The following is a 17,091-nucleotide window of genomic DNA, read 5'->3' on the forward strand; positions in this document are numbered from 1 at the left end:
TCTTCGAATATTCGGAGCCCAACTCCTAATCCTCTTCACGCTTATTCTCGTTCTAGTTCTCTCCCCTTATAAAGATACCCCTCCTCCTCCGTCTATCTCTTCTTCAAACCCTAGTGAGTTTAGTAACACATTAAGAGGTTTAGTGAGAAATGGGTTTCTCAAGAGCAAAACGTGTCACTGACCCACTAGCCGACGAGGCTAGGGCTCGTCTCGTCGGGTGCAGCTTCAGCAGCGGCAGCGAACACACAGGCGACGGTATCGACGACTACGAAGACGATTCCCCTTGTCTTTCCGATCTGGTCCAAGGGTTCTTGGAAGACGAATCTAATAACCAAAATAACGTTAACGAGGAGCCGCGCTGGTGCGAAACCGACTCGGAATCGGACTCGGATGATTCGGACTCGGAGCGAGTCGAGCTCCCTGATTTCGCCGACGATATCGCGAAGATCCTGAGGAACTCTCTCAGGGAAGACAGCTACGGGAGAGCAGTGCTGTTTCACGTCGCGAGGGGTATGGAAATGCTGTCGTCTCTGGGATCCGATCAAGAACAGCGTGCCGTTTTGCGACGCAAGCTCATGTCTCTTCTTAGAGAGCTTGGACACAATGCGGCCATCTGCAAAACCAAATGGAAAACCTCCGGCGCACTCACCGCCGGGAACCACGAGTTCATCGACGTCGTGTACGCACCCGCCTCGTCTCAGACCACCGTGCGTTACATCGTGGATCTGGATTTCGCGTCGCGGTTTCAGATCGCAAGACCGACGGCGCAGTACTCGCGCGTGCTCCAGTCGCTACCGGCGGTTTTCGTCGGGCATGGGGATGACCTCAAGCGGATCTTGCGTCTCGTGTGCGACGCGGCGAGGCTGTCGCTTAGGAGCCGCGGGCTAACGCTTCCGCCGTGGAGGAAAAACCGTTATATGCAGACGCGGTGGCTTGGTTCTTACAAACGCACCGTTAACTCAACGCCTTCGTCTCCCGCCGTTAACACTGTCATGTGTCGTGCCGTTGGTTTCGATAACGCCGTCGGTGACCGTCTGTTTGTGCGGACTCGATAATTTAAAGAATATAGCCACGTGTCTTGTTTTAGGTCGTAATTTTCCTTAATCCTAGAGAATAATAATTCATTGTTTAAAATTAAAATTTCTCGTCTGAAATTAATTAAAAGAATGTGTGATAAAACAAGTAGATGAAAGCCGGAAAAATCCAGATTTTACGTAGAAGCAAAAGACTTATACGCGGAAAAAAGAAATCACAAATGTTATACAAGCAATTATCAAATGCGACAGGACCTCAGATAAGGTTTTTAACTTTTTAACTGGACGAGAGTCGGAACTGGATGTAGTTCAGTGAAAAGACAGATCTATTGATTTAGAGGATAATATATTTTATTAATTATGTGTCAACGTGGCCAGGACACGTAACGTAGTTATCGCGTACAATGAATGTGATTTGGCGTGAAGAAAGTCACGTTCAGGTCTAGGTGCATGGGTCTGTCGTGTAGTATCGACCACACCTGATAAAAGCCAGAGAAGATCAAACAAAAGTAGGATAAAAATTGGAGCACGTGGAATAAGATAAGGTTTATCTATATTTTTATATTAATGCGAATATTCGGTTTTTCTTTTTCAGACCACATTTTTATTGCCCACGGCGACTGACCTAACCCTTATATCCCGATATTATTGCGATTTATATCCATCGTTAATACAATTTTAAAATACTCTGATGGTCCACTTATGCATTAATAAATCATGTGTGATGCTGCAAATCGAATTGTATATACTTCCCGAGAAAGATTTTTGGAGGTCTAAAAGATCACACGACTCATGAGCAGAACGAGTCATTCCATGTAGTTTGGTCGTAATTGATCTCATTCTACTCCATGATAATAATTAATGTTTATTGGCCTAGCTAGTCAAACTTTCAAACGCCGCAGAGAACTAATTTTTATATATATTACGTTAAACTATTACATATTCACATGTTGATATAATATCACGTTGATACATGTTGGAGAAACTTTTTTCTTTGATACATTTGCAAAGTGTATATCAACCGATTAACCATTCCCTATATTTGACAATTCTGGTGTCACGATAAATAAAATATGGATTTGTTTTGTGTTTAAGTCGTTTTAGGGATTTTGTTTTGTGTCAAAATAATAGTCCTTCCAAACTTCTATGTAACATTTGATCATTTTAGACTTTATCTATCCTCTGATTTAAAAATTATTTTCCAGTCAAGTTTCATAGTTTGAAAAAAGTGTTCCCCCCCCCCCCCACCCACCACCCAAAAAAAAAAAATTAGCTTGAGAATTGAGATATAACTTTGCCCATCGTTGTGATTTCTCAAAGAAGCAAATGATACAGTAAGGTCAGCGGTATAAAATGAATTGAGACTCACTCAGTGGCGAATAGATACCTAAGATCTAGGATGATGTTCATATCTGCAGGTTTTTGGGATTTCTTGGAGAATGGTAACAATGTGTGGGTTTAAGTAATTATAGAGCAATCTTATTGGTTGGAAATCTAAAGTGGAATTCTACTCCAAATAAAACTAATAATTTATCAAAATTTATTTATTTAAATAAATTAAAATGTTATGTTTATTTGTAAGGTGACATATGTGCATATTATTTGTAAAGAGTATTCAAATATATGTGTTTTGAATTTTTTTCTAATGCCTCTCTCCTCTTTTCCTATTTTCTTTTTATTTTTTGTTTTTCTTTAAATGATTAGATACTCTAAAAATATCACCATTAGATGTGCTCTTACAACAGAAACAAACTATGATGGATGATAAACATTGTCATAGAAACATTCTACCATGCATGTATAGACATTTAGTTATACGTTCTACTTAAAATTTTCTGATATTTCCATAATCAATGATGTAATTACATTTTTTACGTAAAAATAAAGAATATAAGTATACATTCTTCTCGGTTATCTACCTTTTAAAAACATATAAACATCAGAATACATACGTTAGAAAAAAAAAAAGAATACATACGTTAGGTTGTGTGTGTGGCCAGAAAAAAGGAAAAAGACGAATAAAGGAAAAAAAAAGGAATATAAAATAAAAGAAATGGCCTTTGGAGAAGGATAGAGAATTCGAAGTGGCCCAATAAAGGAAGGGGCAGTCAAGCTGTGGGGTCTTCACCTCTCCACGTTTTTTATTTTCCAGTTGTCTGTTCTTATTTTTTTTTTCCCAGTTGTCTCTTCGATTCGGCTTGCCTTCTTTTACTATTTTTTCTTGATCTCCTTTATTTAATTCTAATGATTCTACTGAGAAACAAACGGAAGAGCGATGGTTATACATATAACTGTCCTATGCTAACAAAATATGGAGTATATTTTTCTTCTAAATAATCTATTTTATTAAAACAGAAGTACACTTTGAAAATACCCCTAAGTTTTGAAGTTATTTACATTAGAATGCCACTAAAGCAATAAATTAATTTTCCTTCTTTATAGTTGTCTTTTCTGATTTATAAATGCATTTTCCTTAATCATAGTTGTCTTTATTAAACCTATATTTAAATATGCTTGTCTTTTCCTAATTTAAATAATAGATTTAAGCATTTAATTTATTTTTTTAATTTAAATATAAAATTTCTTGATCAAATCTCTATGAAAATAGATTTCCCAATATACTTTGTTTCAACATAATAAATATTTTAAATATTTATTATTATAAATAATAAAATAAAAGATCACACATCATAATCAATTTATATAACATATAAATAAAATATAAATAATTTATTCATATATTATTAGCATAGTGGTTTCATAATATAAATCTATTTAGTTATAGATATTGGATTCCTTATATGATACACTGTGATATAATAGACGATCAGAATCACAAAATATAATCATTCAAAGTAATAAATAAAATTGTTATGTTTTAAAATGATCTATTAATAATGATGTAATACATTTTAATTTATAAATATATATATATATTATATATATACCGTCACGGATCAAGCTATTTAAATAAACAACAACAACACTAAAATTATTTTTCTTTAACAAATTTATTTTGATAGAAATTATATATAGTTTCAAATATGTTTATATATTTTATGTATTTATAAATTTATTTTATTTGGGATGCTGAAATTTTGGAATTGGAAAAAAATATGACCCACCTCTATATTATTTTAATTAAGAAATTAAAATTTTATATCAGAATATTTCATTAAGCTTTTAATTTTAATTTTTATTATAACTGCAAAAATTAATTTTCAATCTAGATTTATGTGTAGATATTAAAAATTCATCATTTAATATAAACAAAAAATGAAAAATAGAATAAATACCCGCCCGGTCGGGCGGGTCAAGTTCTAGTCTCTATTATTAAAATAGAAGTACAGTTTTAAAATGCATCTTAGGTTTTTAGTGTTATTTACATTTTCATGTCACTGACATTAAATAATACTTTCTATTTTAATATTTTATCTTTTCTATTTTGATTAATTTGTTTTCCAAAATTAAATTTGAATTAAATACACAATTAAATAATACTTCATATTTTAATGTTTTGTCTTTTCCACTTACATTAATGTGTTTTCTAAAACTAAATTTGAATTAATATATTTCATTAATTCTCAATTAAATCAATGTCAAATTAAAAAAAAATACATTTTTATTGGACAAACATTCATGGAATTATAATATCAATCCTTCATTTAACAAATCTGAACGAAAAAAGTATTACTAAATTTGAACCGAAACTAGATAATATCCAAACGGATTTACCATTTTGGTATCTAGAGAACCATAACCAACTTTATCCGAACGAAATATTTCGGATATTCGAATGTATTTAAATCATATTTATATACTTTAATATGTTAGCTATTTTTCGAGTTAATATCCAAGATATAAGCTATTTTAAGTTGTTTAAAATATTTGAAATATAAAAAATAGTCAAAAGTAAATATCTAAAGTAGATAAATAATAATCAAAACACCAAAAATATTTAAAATATATATATATTTATTCTTCATCCAAATATTCAAGTTAAACCTATTTTAATTTTTAATTTAGGTATTTGGCTTACATTACTCAAATTTCATGTTATATTTTTTTAGATTTAGGGATATTTAAAGATATATAAATTTTGAAAATTTAAAATAATTTAAGCGGGTTTGATAACCCTCAAAGATCTGTATCAAACTGGAACCAAAGTTTATAAATACCCGAATAAAGTTAGAATATTTAAACTCGACAATCTCAAACTTGAATAAATTTTAACCGAATTCGAATGGATACCCAAATATCACCCCTACCTTAGTCAATATAAAACGATCAAATATTAAAAATATACTATTTAGTATAAATAAATAAAAACTAAAACTGAAAATTAATATCCGTGCGAGCGATCTAGTCAATGTTAAAACAGTTGCACTCAACACTTATACAAGCCAGCCAGAACCAATTACAATATGGTACAGTCACTCGTTGCAAAAAATAAGTAGCAATAATGTTCAAAAAAGTTACAACTAGTAAGTACTAATTGAATTTTCATTCTTAACAGTCTATAAAATAGTTCATTGGTATGTGGCTATATAAATATGTCGATTTTTTTGTAACATAACATATGTAAATTTCAGCCTAGAGGAAATCATATAAATTTAGTACTCCTGTTTCTAATTAGTTAGTGTTTAAGGTATTTACACACCTCCTAAAAATTGTTATAAACTTTTTTGTACTAATTAAAAATAATTCAATCAATAAAAAATCATATAATATAATACAAATAGCCAAAAACACTAGATAACATCAAAATTTGTGTAAAATTTTTAAAATACCATTTAAATAAAAATAAAACTATTTTTTTAGAACTTTAGTAAAATGAAACAGAGAAATTAATAGCTAAGAAATATACATTTGTCTTTTGCTATTTCCTTAGCTAAGATATTGATAATATGATATACTGAGTTAAAGTAAAACATATTGTAATTATAGGAAAATGGCTCTGTGTATGCAAAGTTTTTGAACTTTCAAAGTTTAAATATTTAGGAGCAAATTTTCATACCCTTGTTTAAACATTTCGGTGTAAGTTCTTATGTAAACTATACAGTTTATTAGCTCATTTATTTAATTTAAAACAAACAAAAATATTATATACGAAAAATAAAACAAATTAGAATTATACGAAAATGGTTTTGGGGAGGAATAAGGCCATGAGGATGAATAATTAAAAATTCCACTTGAAAAAGGCCATGAGGAGATAGATTCATGTTTAATTATATACGAAACATACACATGCATGCTCTAATTAAATATCTGATCAATGGTTGTGTGTATTGTTGCAAAAAAAAAGTGGTGGTTTTTAATTTGTCTTCAAATCACTTGAAGGAGTCATGTGGGTTCTCACTAAACATGGGAACAGTTTATAGGTTTGCTTCAACTAGCAAACAGGCCTGTTTTATATTCCATTTAGGGCTTTCTAATCACACAGACTACACGGATATCGTTTGTATGAATATTTACGTTTTCTTCGTAAATGGATCAACAAAGAAGAAATAGATATTCTCCAATATGAGTTGCCCAAAAAAAAGATATTCTCCAATATCAGATAGATGCATATATCTTAGTCTTCTTTCAACATGGTTGTTTGTCAGATTTGGATCGTAAACATTCGAATGTGATTTGTTCACTCTCTACCGGGCTTTCATATGACAATCATGTAAACGTAATTATCTACGACAAGTTTGAAACCAGTTATCATTTATATGTTATACAAGCAAGAGGGATACCATCTTTGTAAAGAATATGCTAATTAACGAAGGTAAGTTTACTCAATTATATGAACTATGTTAACAACCTGGTTTCTGGTTTCGTTTCCCTCTGGAACTAAATCATCGCTATTTAATCAGTTTGGTTTGGTTTAGACCGAAATAATTTATCTGGTATGATATAACAGATGATCGGTCCACTCCTTTACCATTAATTGAAAGATATTTCAAATTCAGGTAAAATAGTGTGGTATGCTTTTGGATTAGTTCACTTTATAGTACTAAATGCGTTCTTTTCGGAACGGACCAGATCATCATATAGGGTTTAAAAAAAACACCATGGCAAACTTTTTTTAGAATTAATTCATAAATAAGAATTAAATTGTATTTCAAAAAATATTGTAACGAACGAACTGATAGCATAAAGTTGTATAGGTTGGTTGTAAAATGAGGAGGAAACATAACAAAAACATATGGGTTGTTGACAAAGAAAAGCACGTGTCAAATGGGCCTCCTTTATGTATGTTCCACATAACATAATAGTATGACAATGATATTGAATTTTCTCACAATTATTAGCCTTGTCTTATATCTTACAACACTTCAATTGGTTTCCAAGTACTTCCAAATCCAGTTAATGGTCTTCTATATTGATGTAGCTTTTCAGTTTTCTCTCTTAAGTGACAACAATCTATAAGATTTTCGGATTTTGAAGTATAAATGGACTTACATCACTAACACACCGGTCAAATATGAGCTTTGTTTAAACTTCTCGTCGTGATCGTGTTTAAGACCCTCAAATACAATATGAATATTTTAACAGAAAAGAGAATATTGAATACCCATCAGTAACGACGTGCATTCAATATTAGTATCTAAATCAACTGTAGATCTTGACATTTAACTATCTAAATTTTACACGGCCGCTTCCTATTGAATCTTCTTCAATCATTATGAACTCGTTGATTGTTCAACTCATACGGAATATCAACATTCCCCCGACAATGGCGAGGAACTATCGGAGTTCAAGAATAGAAGACTACAAATATATGTCAAAAAGTACAAATATTTTGCCACATGAAACAAGATTAAGACATCTAAAAATGTAAATACAATGTTCACATAAACAGTATGTGTCTTTTTATATCATATGTACAATATTATTATCAGTATATTTTACACTTGTTCATCATGACTTACATTCCATTATATGCCAACAATCACAATTGTCCAGAATTTCTACTGTATAAAATGGTTAAAACCTCATCTTATAGATTTATATTATACGCATGATACAAAGCTAATTGTACAGTATAGAATCAATAGTTGTACAAATAGCTACACAGACATTCATAAACTTTTTTGTTCCTGTGTGCAAGAGATTCAGTTACTTCGTTACCAAACATTGTTCTAGATAAGAGCGTTCTTAACTTGTTATCTCTCGCAAATAAAACAAAAATAATAATGTCAGAAAGCAAAGGTGGATCCGCAAGCAGGAAAAAGAAGACAGTACGAAGATGACAGGGGCACTGGATAGTGACACGTGGGCTAAGTGGTGATTTATGACCAGCACTCCAACTAGGCACTTGTTAGATTCTCTGTGTTTGGAGATGAGTGGTTCTATTGGAGTATGATTTCCATACTGATTTAGGAAATCATACTAATCGATCTTAGATAATATTTATCTTGTTTTCATAGATAGCTTTGGTTTTATAATTTCCTATTGTTACTTTACTTTACTTGGTATATATACCAAGGCTTTATCATCAATAATATTCAAGCTTTCTTTCATCTTTAACTAAGATTTGTCATGGTATCAGAGCCTAAACAAACCTAAAAACATCCATACATCCAAACATCTAAACATCTTCATCATCTCGTTGCCTTTGCAAAATCGCAAAAACAACACATTCATCCTCTCGTGATCTCTGAATATCAAACTTCATCATCAAACTTCATCATCAACAATGTCTATTACTCCTGCGACAGAAGAATTCAAATACAAGAGAATCTCACCATATGATTTATCATCGAATGACAATCCCGGAGCAGTGATCTCTCAACCACTTCTTAACGGATTGAATTACGATGAATGGGCTATAAACTTTCGAATGGCAATTAGTTCACGAAAGAAGTATGGCTTTCTTGACGGCAGTCTACCCAAACCGGCAGCCGATTCACCTTATCTAGAAGATTGGACGGCAAACAATCATCTAATAGTAGGGTGGATAAAACAAACTATTGAACCCAAGATCAAATCATCTATTTCGACTCGAGAGATCGCGAAGGAACTATGGGACATCATCAAGAAGCGATACTCAGTCAAGAGCGGAGCTCGACTACAACAACTGCGGAACGCTTTGGCAAATTGCAAACAAAACGGATCTCCAGTTGATGAATATTTCGGACGTCTAACAAAAATTTGGGACAGTATTGCTGACTGTATGAACTCAAAGCAGTGTAGTTGCGGGAAGTGTGAATGCGATCTAAACTCGGCGAGAGATCAAGAAACAGAGACACTCAGAGTTCATGATTTCTTGTCCGGTCTAGACGATGCTACCCATGGGGTAATTCGTTCACAGATTTGCGCAATTACACCTCTACCTGACCTAGATAGTGTCTACCAAACTGTTTCCCAGAATGAAATAATACGATCTACTATTACTCAAGAAAAACCCGTCATGGGGTTCTCTTCTCAAGCTCGACAGCAATCATCAAAGCCAAATACATCTCGACCTATAAACAAAGATCCTACTCGACAGTGTACTGTTTGTGGCAGAACAGGACATGAAGCCTCTGGATGCTTCACGGTTATTGGCTATCCCGACTGGTGGGAAGGAAGCCAAAAACCAAGGGCCCCTGTTCGATCAACAAATAAGCAGGCTGAACCAGTCAAAGGTGGCGTTACTCATGCAGCTAATACGGCTACAATGGCTAAAAATACCACCAGATTACAGGCAAACGTCATCATCACCGATGCTGATCGACAAGGACTCAGTGGCATAACCGACGAACAATGGAGCATAGTTCAAAAATTAATCAACAAAGGCACAAACAATGATCGTCTAGAGGGTAAGAAAAACGAGTGTGTATGGATTTTAGATACTGGAGCTACACATCATATGACAGGTCAACTTGATACAATGGAGCAGACACACGACATCACTCCCATCCCGGTCTTATTACCTGCGGGGTCGGAAGCATTTGCTTCTAAGCAAGGATCAGTTAAACTCACGCCGAAGTTACACATGCAGAATGTGTACTATGTGGCGGGATTTCATATTAACCTCATCTCTTTCGGCCAACTAGTTACAGATAATTTTTTGGTTGGACAAATTACTGATAAACTGATGATTTTACAGGACCGTACCTCGAGGATGCTGATTGGAGCGGGTGAAAGAGAGGGAGAGGGATTGTACCGGTTTCGTGGGATTGAGTCTATGACGTCACTCCAGACAACTGTTTCAGAAGATTCAGTGTTATGGCACCAGCGTCTTGGACATCCATCTTCTAAGATTACCGGCATAGTCTCACCTTCTCCAAACGATATTAGTCTTCTAAAATCTTGTGATGTCTGTTTTCGTGCAAAACAAACTCGGCAAAGTTTTCCTGATAGTTTTCATAATGCAAAAGAAATTTTTGATTTAATACATTGCGATCTTTGGGGACCATATAGAACAACAGCACTTTGTGGTTCTCGTTACTTCCTAACAATCGTTGATGATCATTCACGAGCTATATGGCTCTATCTGCTTCCTAATAAAACGATGGTGGCACAACAGCTCAAGGACTTCCTAGCTCTAACCGAAAGGCAATTTTCTGTAAAGGTTAAAACAATACGGAGTGATAACGGGACAGAGTTTATGTGTCTCACATCGTTCCTAAAGGAAAGAGGCGTGATTCATGAAACCTCGTGTGTCCACACACCACAACAAAATGGACGAGCTGAGCGCAAACATCGGCATATTCTGAATGTGGCTCGTACCTTACGGTTTCAAGCGAATCTGCCAATAGAATTCTGGGGAGAATGTGTCTTAGCAGCTGGTCATATCATCAACCGCACACCATCCTCGTTACTTAAGAACAAAACGCCATATGAAGTCTTACATGGCACACCTCCAACTGTATCTCATCTACGAGTAATAGGTTGTCTCGCTTATGCTCACAATAAAAACACAAAGGGAGATAAATTTGTCTCTCGAAGCAGACGATGTGTTCTCCTTGGATACCCATCAGGGACGAAAGGATGGAGACTTTACGACTTAGATGACGAAACAGTTTTCATCTCTCGTGACGTTGAGTTCCAAGAGAACGTGTTTCCATATTTTGATCAGCCATCATCAATGAAGAATCAGCTTCCAGATACTTTGCCATCCTCACCAATCGATGCAGAAAACGTTGAGCATGTTATCTCACCACTATTATCAGCTTCAATGAACCCAGAAACAGAGGATGTCTCAGAAGATGTTACAGAAACAGAGGATGTCTCAGAAGTTGTTACAGAAACAGAGGATGTCTCAGAGGTCGTTGCAGACACAGAACCCATTGATGATACCTCTACGACAGAACCAGAACAGTTAGGTCGCGGACATCGTACACACAAACAATCTACACGACTTCGAGAGTTCGTCATTAACTCAATCACTGCAATCCCCTCTTCTTCCTCTTCTTCTCTCCCGTCTTCCATTCCATTACCATCCTCAGGTTCGTCTTATCCTTTATCAGATTATCTAATTTATGACCGTATTTCTACTAAGCATCGCAGCTATATTATTGCTCTATCAATCAATATCGAGCCCAAGTATTTTAAACAAGCAATGAAAGATAAAGTGTGGCGAGAAGCTATGAGAGCTGAGATTGAAGCTCTTGAAAGAAACCATACTTGGGATCTTCAAGACTTACCACCAAATAAGAAAGCTCTAGGTTGCAAGTGGGTATATACGATCAAGTTTCGTTCTGATGGAACTATTGAGCGATATAAAGCTCGCTTGGTGGTTTTAGGGAATAACCAGACAGAAGGACTCGACTATACAGAGACGTTTTCTCCCGTCGCAAAGATGATAACAGTTCGTATGTTTTTGGATGTTGCGGCTAAGTTAAATCATGAGATTCATCAGATGGATGTACACAACGCGTTTCTTCATGGTGATCTTCAAGAAGAAGTCTACATGAAACTTCCTCCCGGGTTCTCTCATCCAAATGATAATCGTGTTTGTCGACTTCGGAAATCTTTATATGGTCTTAAGCAAGCACCTAGATGTTGGTTTGCAAAATTAGTTGAAGCTCTTCTCAAGTATGGATTCTCACAGACATATTCGGATCATTCTCTGTTTGTCTATTCATCGAAAGGAGTTACACTACGAATCCTTGTCTATGTCGATGACTTAATCATCTCCGGTGACTCCACACCAGCAATCGACACATTCAAGGCTTATCTCTCCACCTGTTTCTATATGAAGGATCTGGGTCCTCTCAAATATTTTCTCGGATTAGAAGTTGCACGTGGTCCTCAAGGAATTTATCTCTGCCAACGCAAGTATACTTTGGATATTGTTACCGAGTGTGGGCTTCTCGGGTGCAAACCGGCTGGCTCGCCAATGGATCAAAACCATACATTAGGACGTGATCAGAGTGATTTACTTCCTGATCCCATCAGATATCGACGACTCACCAGACGACTGATTTATCTTCTTGCAACTAGACCTGATCTAGCATACTCGGTTCACATGCTCTCTCAGTTTATGCAGGCACCAAGAGAAGAGCATTGGCTTGCAGCAATTAAAGTCGTTCGTTACTTGAAAGGGACCATCGGGCAGGGAATTCTATTTCGCGCTAACTCTACGCTTCACTTGACCGGTTGGTGTGACGCAGATTGGGGAGCCTGCAAGACAAGTCGTCGTTCGCTAACTGGTTGGATTGTACAGTTTGGTTCTTCGCCAATATGTTGGAAAACAAGGAAACAAGATGTTGTTTCACTTTCGTCTACAGAAGCGGAGTTCCGAGCAATGAATGCACTGACTAAAGAGCTTATTTGGATCAAAGGTCTTTTGTCTGAACTTGGTATTCTACATAAAGACCCGATGACCATCTATTGCGACAATAAGTCAGCCTTATACATTAGTGCTAACCCGGTTCTGCATGAGCAAACAAAACACATGGGCATCATTTGTCAGTTTGTTCGTGATGAAATAGTCAAGGGCGTCGTTCGAGCCATACATGTTCCAACGCAGGAGCAACTTGCTGATATCTTAACCAAAGCTCTCGGTCGGAAGGAGTTTGATGCATTTCTTCTCAAGTTAGGCATTAACAATATTCATGCTCCAACTTGAGGGGGGGTATTGGAGTATGATTTCCATACTGATTTAGGAAATCATACTAATCGATCTTAGATAATATTTATCTTGTTTTCATAGATAGCTTTGGTTTTATAATTTCCTATTGTTACTTTACTTTACTTGGTATATATACCAAGGCTTCATCATCAATAATATTCAAGCTTTCTTTCATCTTTAACTAAGATTTGTCAGGTTCCCACTCCTCTGAAACATCTAATTATATATTCATACACGTTTCTAATTTAAGTAGAAGAGCTTTAGTTTGAAACATCACTGACCACTGTTCTAACCTTGATTTTTTCTTTTCACGGACGTTGATCACCTACCTTCTTACCGGTTATTAAATGGTTAGCTAAACCGATTTTTTTTAAACTATCTAAACCGAAATTTTACGCTATAGAGTAAGCTCTTTAATTGGAGTAAATTTTTTAAAAGTGCTAATATATAACGATCGTAGTAAAAAACATTCTCTGTTGTTTTTGGTTTCGCGGAAGTTTTGACTTTGCTTTTCCGAAGGCATCATCTTGTTCCGTAACAGAGTGTTATTAAAAAGGTGCAGAATGAAATCGTGAGAAAGAAAAGTTAACCTCAAGACCTTAGCGGTCTTAGTCAACGTTCTTAATTCATCCAATCACGCAATGAAAACTATAACAAAACTCGTTTCTTTTCTATTTTCACATTTTTATTACACAGTGGGTGGAAAAAAACAGCAGGGGTAAAAAGGTCAAACGAAATAGAGTGTAAGAGAGTGAAAGAGTACAACAGAATCCACGCGGAAAGACAGCTGTTCCCATGTTGCCATGTTGGAATAGCTCTATGGGCCCACTACTTGACTCTTCTTCTACACCTCACCTCCCAAATGCCAAATTCTCTCAATCTCTAAATTTCTTCGCCGCCTTCACCGTCTTTCCTTTTAATAATTTTAGTACCTTCCATATTCATACAATTTGCACATTTTTGTAGTATATATTTTCTATAACGAGTGGGGAAAAGAAAATCTGATAGGCGTACCAGGAATTTTAACATCAATATACATATGGCTTTTTTATGGGGTTTTAAAGTGTAACAGGACTTCGTAAATTAAGATACAAAATCTTTCACAAGAAAGCATACAGAATATGTAAATCAGGCCAAAAAAAAGCCAATTAGGATGATGTAGTCGTTTAATTGTTCATTTTACAATAAGAAAATTTTGAATTCTTCTAATGAAATGGTTTGAACCCTCTACGCTTTTAACAAAAGGATTTATCACATTAAATGTGAATCCGTCTCACATAGCCCTGGTAACTATTTTCATCGTTGTTCATGCTCTCCACGTTAGATATTAAAGACTATGCTTGAATATTTGTGTCATTTTTTTGTCAAAAAAATGAAATAAAAAGCGAAGAATAATTAGAAGTTAGAACTAAAAATAACGTGTAATGTGAGTTTATGAGAGACTATTCGTGTCGGCTGTAGTTTGACACCTTAGTCGCGACGTGCTACATTATTCAAAACTCTTAATAATTTTCAAAATTTTAATTACTAATAATAACTCGAAATACATAATGACGTGTTCCATTTCGGTGCAGGCCACAATTTTATAGTGGCACTACACTACAACACTTCTCCTCCTTCTCCCTTCTCCTCCTCATATATATTTATTATTATTACTCTCTTTCTCTCTCTCACACAAAAATATCAAATGAGAGAATTTAATTCGAACAATTCAACAACATAATCCGAGAAAAAAGTTTGGTGAGTATCGGGCGGTGGATCCGACGGAGATGGCGAAGACCGGTGTGTCCGATTCGGATCCGACGGCGATCGCTAAAGCTAAGGAACTGAAACGTGAGATGAAGAAACTACTGACGAACATCGAGGAAGAGGAGGACGGTCCGAGCGTTCAGACAATCGATCAGTTGCAGGAGGCTCTGTCCGCGTTTAGACAGGCGACGATGAGGAAGATGGCGAAATCTTCTTCCCTGGAGATGCTCGAGACCGTGTCTTGTCCCGATGAGTTTCGTTGTCCTCTGTCTAACGAACTCATGCGTGATCCCGTCGTTTTGGCTTCTGGTCAGGTCAGTGACGTCACATTCTTATTAGGTTTTGTCGGCAAGAACCAAAAAAATAAAAATTTATTATTGCTAGATTCTTTCCTGGAAATGGAAATTGAATTATAAATGAAAATTAAATTATAAATGGAAATCGAATTATAAATGGAAATTGAATTGAATTATTGATGGATATGAACAATCTTTGAAAATTATTCTGGATTTTAAAGTCATTAGCTTGAATTATAAATGACAACAATTGAATTGAATTTTTTTTTTTTTTTGGGCAGACATATGATAAGTTATTCATACAGAAGTGGTTGAGTTCAGGGAACAGGACATGTCCCAAGACTCAACAAGTTCTGCCTCACACGGGTTTAACTCCCAATCTATTAATCCGTGATATGATTACTAAATGGTGCGAGACCGTTGGGTTAGAAACGACGACGTATCAATCTAGTCTCGTAGACGAGGAGAAAGCCGTGACAAGATCAGACCGTGAGATATTCAACTCCTTGCTCTGTAAACTCTCCTCGTCTTCGAATCTTCAAGATCAAAAATCATCCGCCAAGGAGCTAAGACGTCTGACCAAGAAAGGCACCGAGTTCCGTGCCCTGTTCGGCGAGTCTTCGGAAGGAATCAACCGCTTGGTGAATCCCTTGCTGTTACACGGGTCTGCCTTGAACCAAGACGAGCAACTTCAAGAAGACGTGATCACAACGCTGCTGAACGTATCAATACACGACGACAGCAACAAGAAGCTCGTCTGCGAAAACCCTAACGTGATCCCTCTCCTGATCGATGCGTTGAGGCGTGGAACTGTGGCAACCAGAAGCAATGCAGCTGCTACGGTCTTCACTCTCTCCGCACTCGATTCGAACAAAGCGCTTATAGGCAAATCAGGGATCTTGAAACCGCTTATCGATCTTTTAGAAGAAGGGAATCCATCAGCTATCAAAGACGTAGCCGCAGCGATCTTCACTCTCTGTATCGCTCATGAGAACAGGAGCAGAGCGGTCAAAGACGGTGCTGTTAGGGTTTTAAGTAAGAAAATCTCGGATGGGTTGTATGTGGACGAGCTTTTAGCTATACTAGCGATGCTCGTTACTCACTGGAAGGCTGTGGAGGAGCTTGGTGAGCTCGGTGGGGTTACTTGGCTGCTGAGGATAACTAGAGAGAGCGAATGCAAACGTAACAAAGAGAACGCGATTGTGATACTGCATACTATATGTTTCAGCGACAGGACGAAGTGGAAGGAGATCAAAGAAGAGGAGAGTAGTCATGGAACGATAACAAGGCTTGCGCGTGAAGGAACCTCTAGGGCGCAGAGGAAAGCAAATGGGATCTTGGATAGGCTGAGAAAAGCTATGAATCTTACTCACACAGCTTGAGAGAATATGATTCTACAATTCTGCAATGTAAATTATCTAAATACACTCCATGCTCTTTTTCTTTTCTTTTTTTGAAATTTGGTTTTCAGAATTTTTGTAAATTATTCTTATCTTTAGGATTTGAATAATATATATATGGTTTTTCCGTATATGAGGTTGTAAGTAGAAGAAACCTGTGTGAATAGTTTTTTTCCGTTTGATGTTTTTCTCTTCTGAGGAATTAATAATAAAAAAACCTATGTTGGCATTATTCATGAGCGAAATGGTTTGGTCAAGAAGTAACTGTGTTACTGTGTAGTGTAGCTTTCTGTTTTGTTTTGTATGAAGACAACGGTATTAAACTACATAAAAAGGCTGTCATGTCGTCTTCTTCACAACACGCTAAACTAGAAAACAAATCAATATTTATTCCACTCTCTCTGGAAATAGAGTTTTATTACAGAGTCACGAGTTTTCATTATTTATCATGTAGTGTGTAATATAATGTGATCTTTCTAGCCGTATGTCATTCTTTTATTAGAAAATGCAGTCATTTTAATAATTATCTATATATAAGTACAACTGCATCGTAATTTACT

At 35.7% G+C, this 17,091-nt stretch overlaps 2 protein-coding genes across 2 annotated transcripts; both read left to right on the plus strand.

Annotated features, from left to right (window-relative positions):
• On the plus strand, window positions 1–1,192 carry LOC108857656 (uncharacterized). Its single transcript, XM_018631663.2, has one exon. It carries the CDS (start codon window positions 150–152, stop codon window positions 1,053–1,055), a length of 906 nt encoding a protein of 301 aa, XP_018487165.1. The 5' UTR covers window positions 1–149; the 3' UTR covers window positions 1,056–1,192.
• Window positions 1,193–14,697: 13,505 nt separating this feature from the next.
• LOC108863223 (U-box domain-containing protein 9) lies at window positions 14,698–16,763 on the plus strand. The gene is made up of 2 exons (XM_018637576.2): window positions 14,698–15,149; window positions 15,413–16,763. Exons 1-2 carry the CDS (start codon window positions 14,856–14,858, stop codon window positions 16,511–16,513), a joined length of 1,395 nt encoding a protein of 464 aa, XP_018493078.1. The 5' UTR covers window positions 14,698–14,855; the 3' UTR covers window positions 16,514–16,763.
• Window positions 16,764–17,091: the final 328 nt, after the last annotated feature.

This window comes from Raphanus sativus, chromosome 5 (assembly GCF_000801105.2).
Source record: "Raphanus sativus cultivar WK10039 chromosome 5, ASM80110v3, whole genome shotgun sequence".
NCBI lineage: Eukaryota > Viridiplantae > Streptophyta > Magnoliopsida > Brassicales > Brassicaceae > Raphanus > Raphanus sativus.

Excerpts from the sequence above, each read along its gene's own strand:
- LOC108857656 (XM_018631663.2), top strand. The coding sequence starts at position 150 with ATGGGTTTCTCAAGAGCAAAACGTGTCACTGACCCACTAGCCGACGAG.
- LOC108863223 (XM_018637576.2), top strand. The coding sequence starts at position 14,856 with ATGGCGAAGACCGGTGTGTCCGATTCGGATCCGACGGCGATCGCTAAA. Across the intron at positions 15,150-15,412 it reads TCGTTTTGGCTTCTGGTCAG|ACATATGATAAGTTATTCAT; the intron begins GTCAGTGACGTC and ends TTTTTTGGGCAG.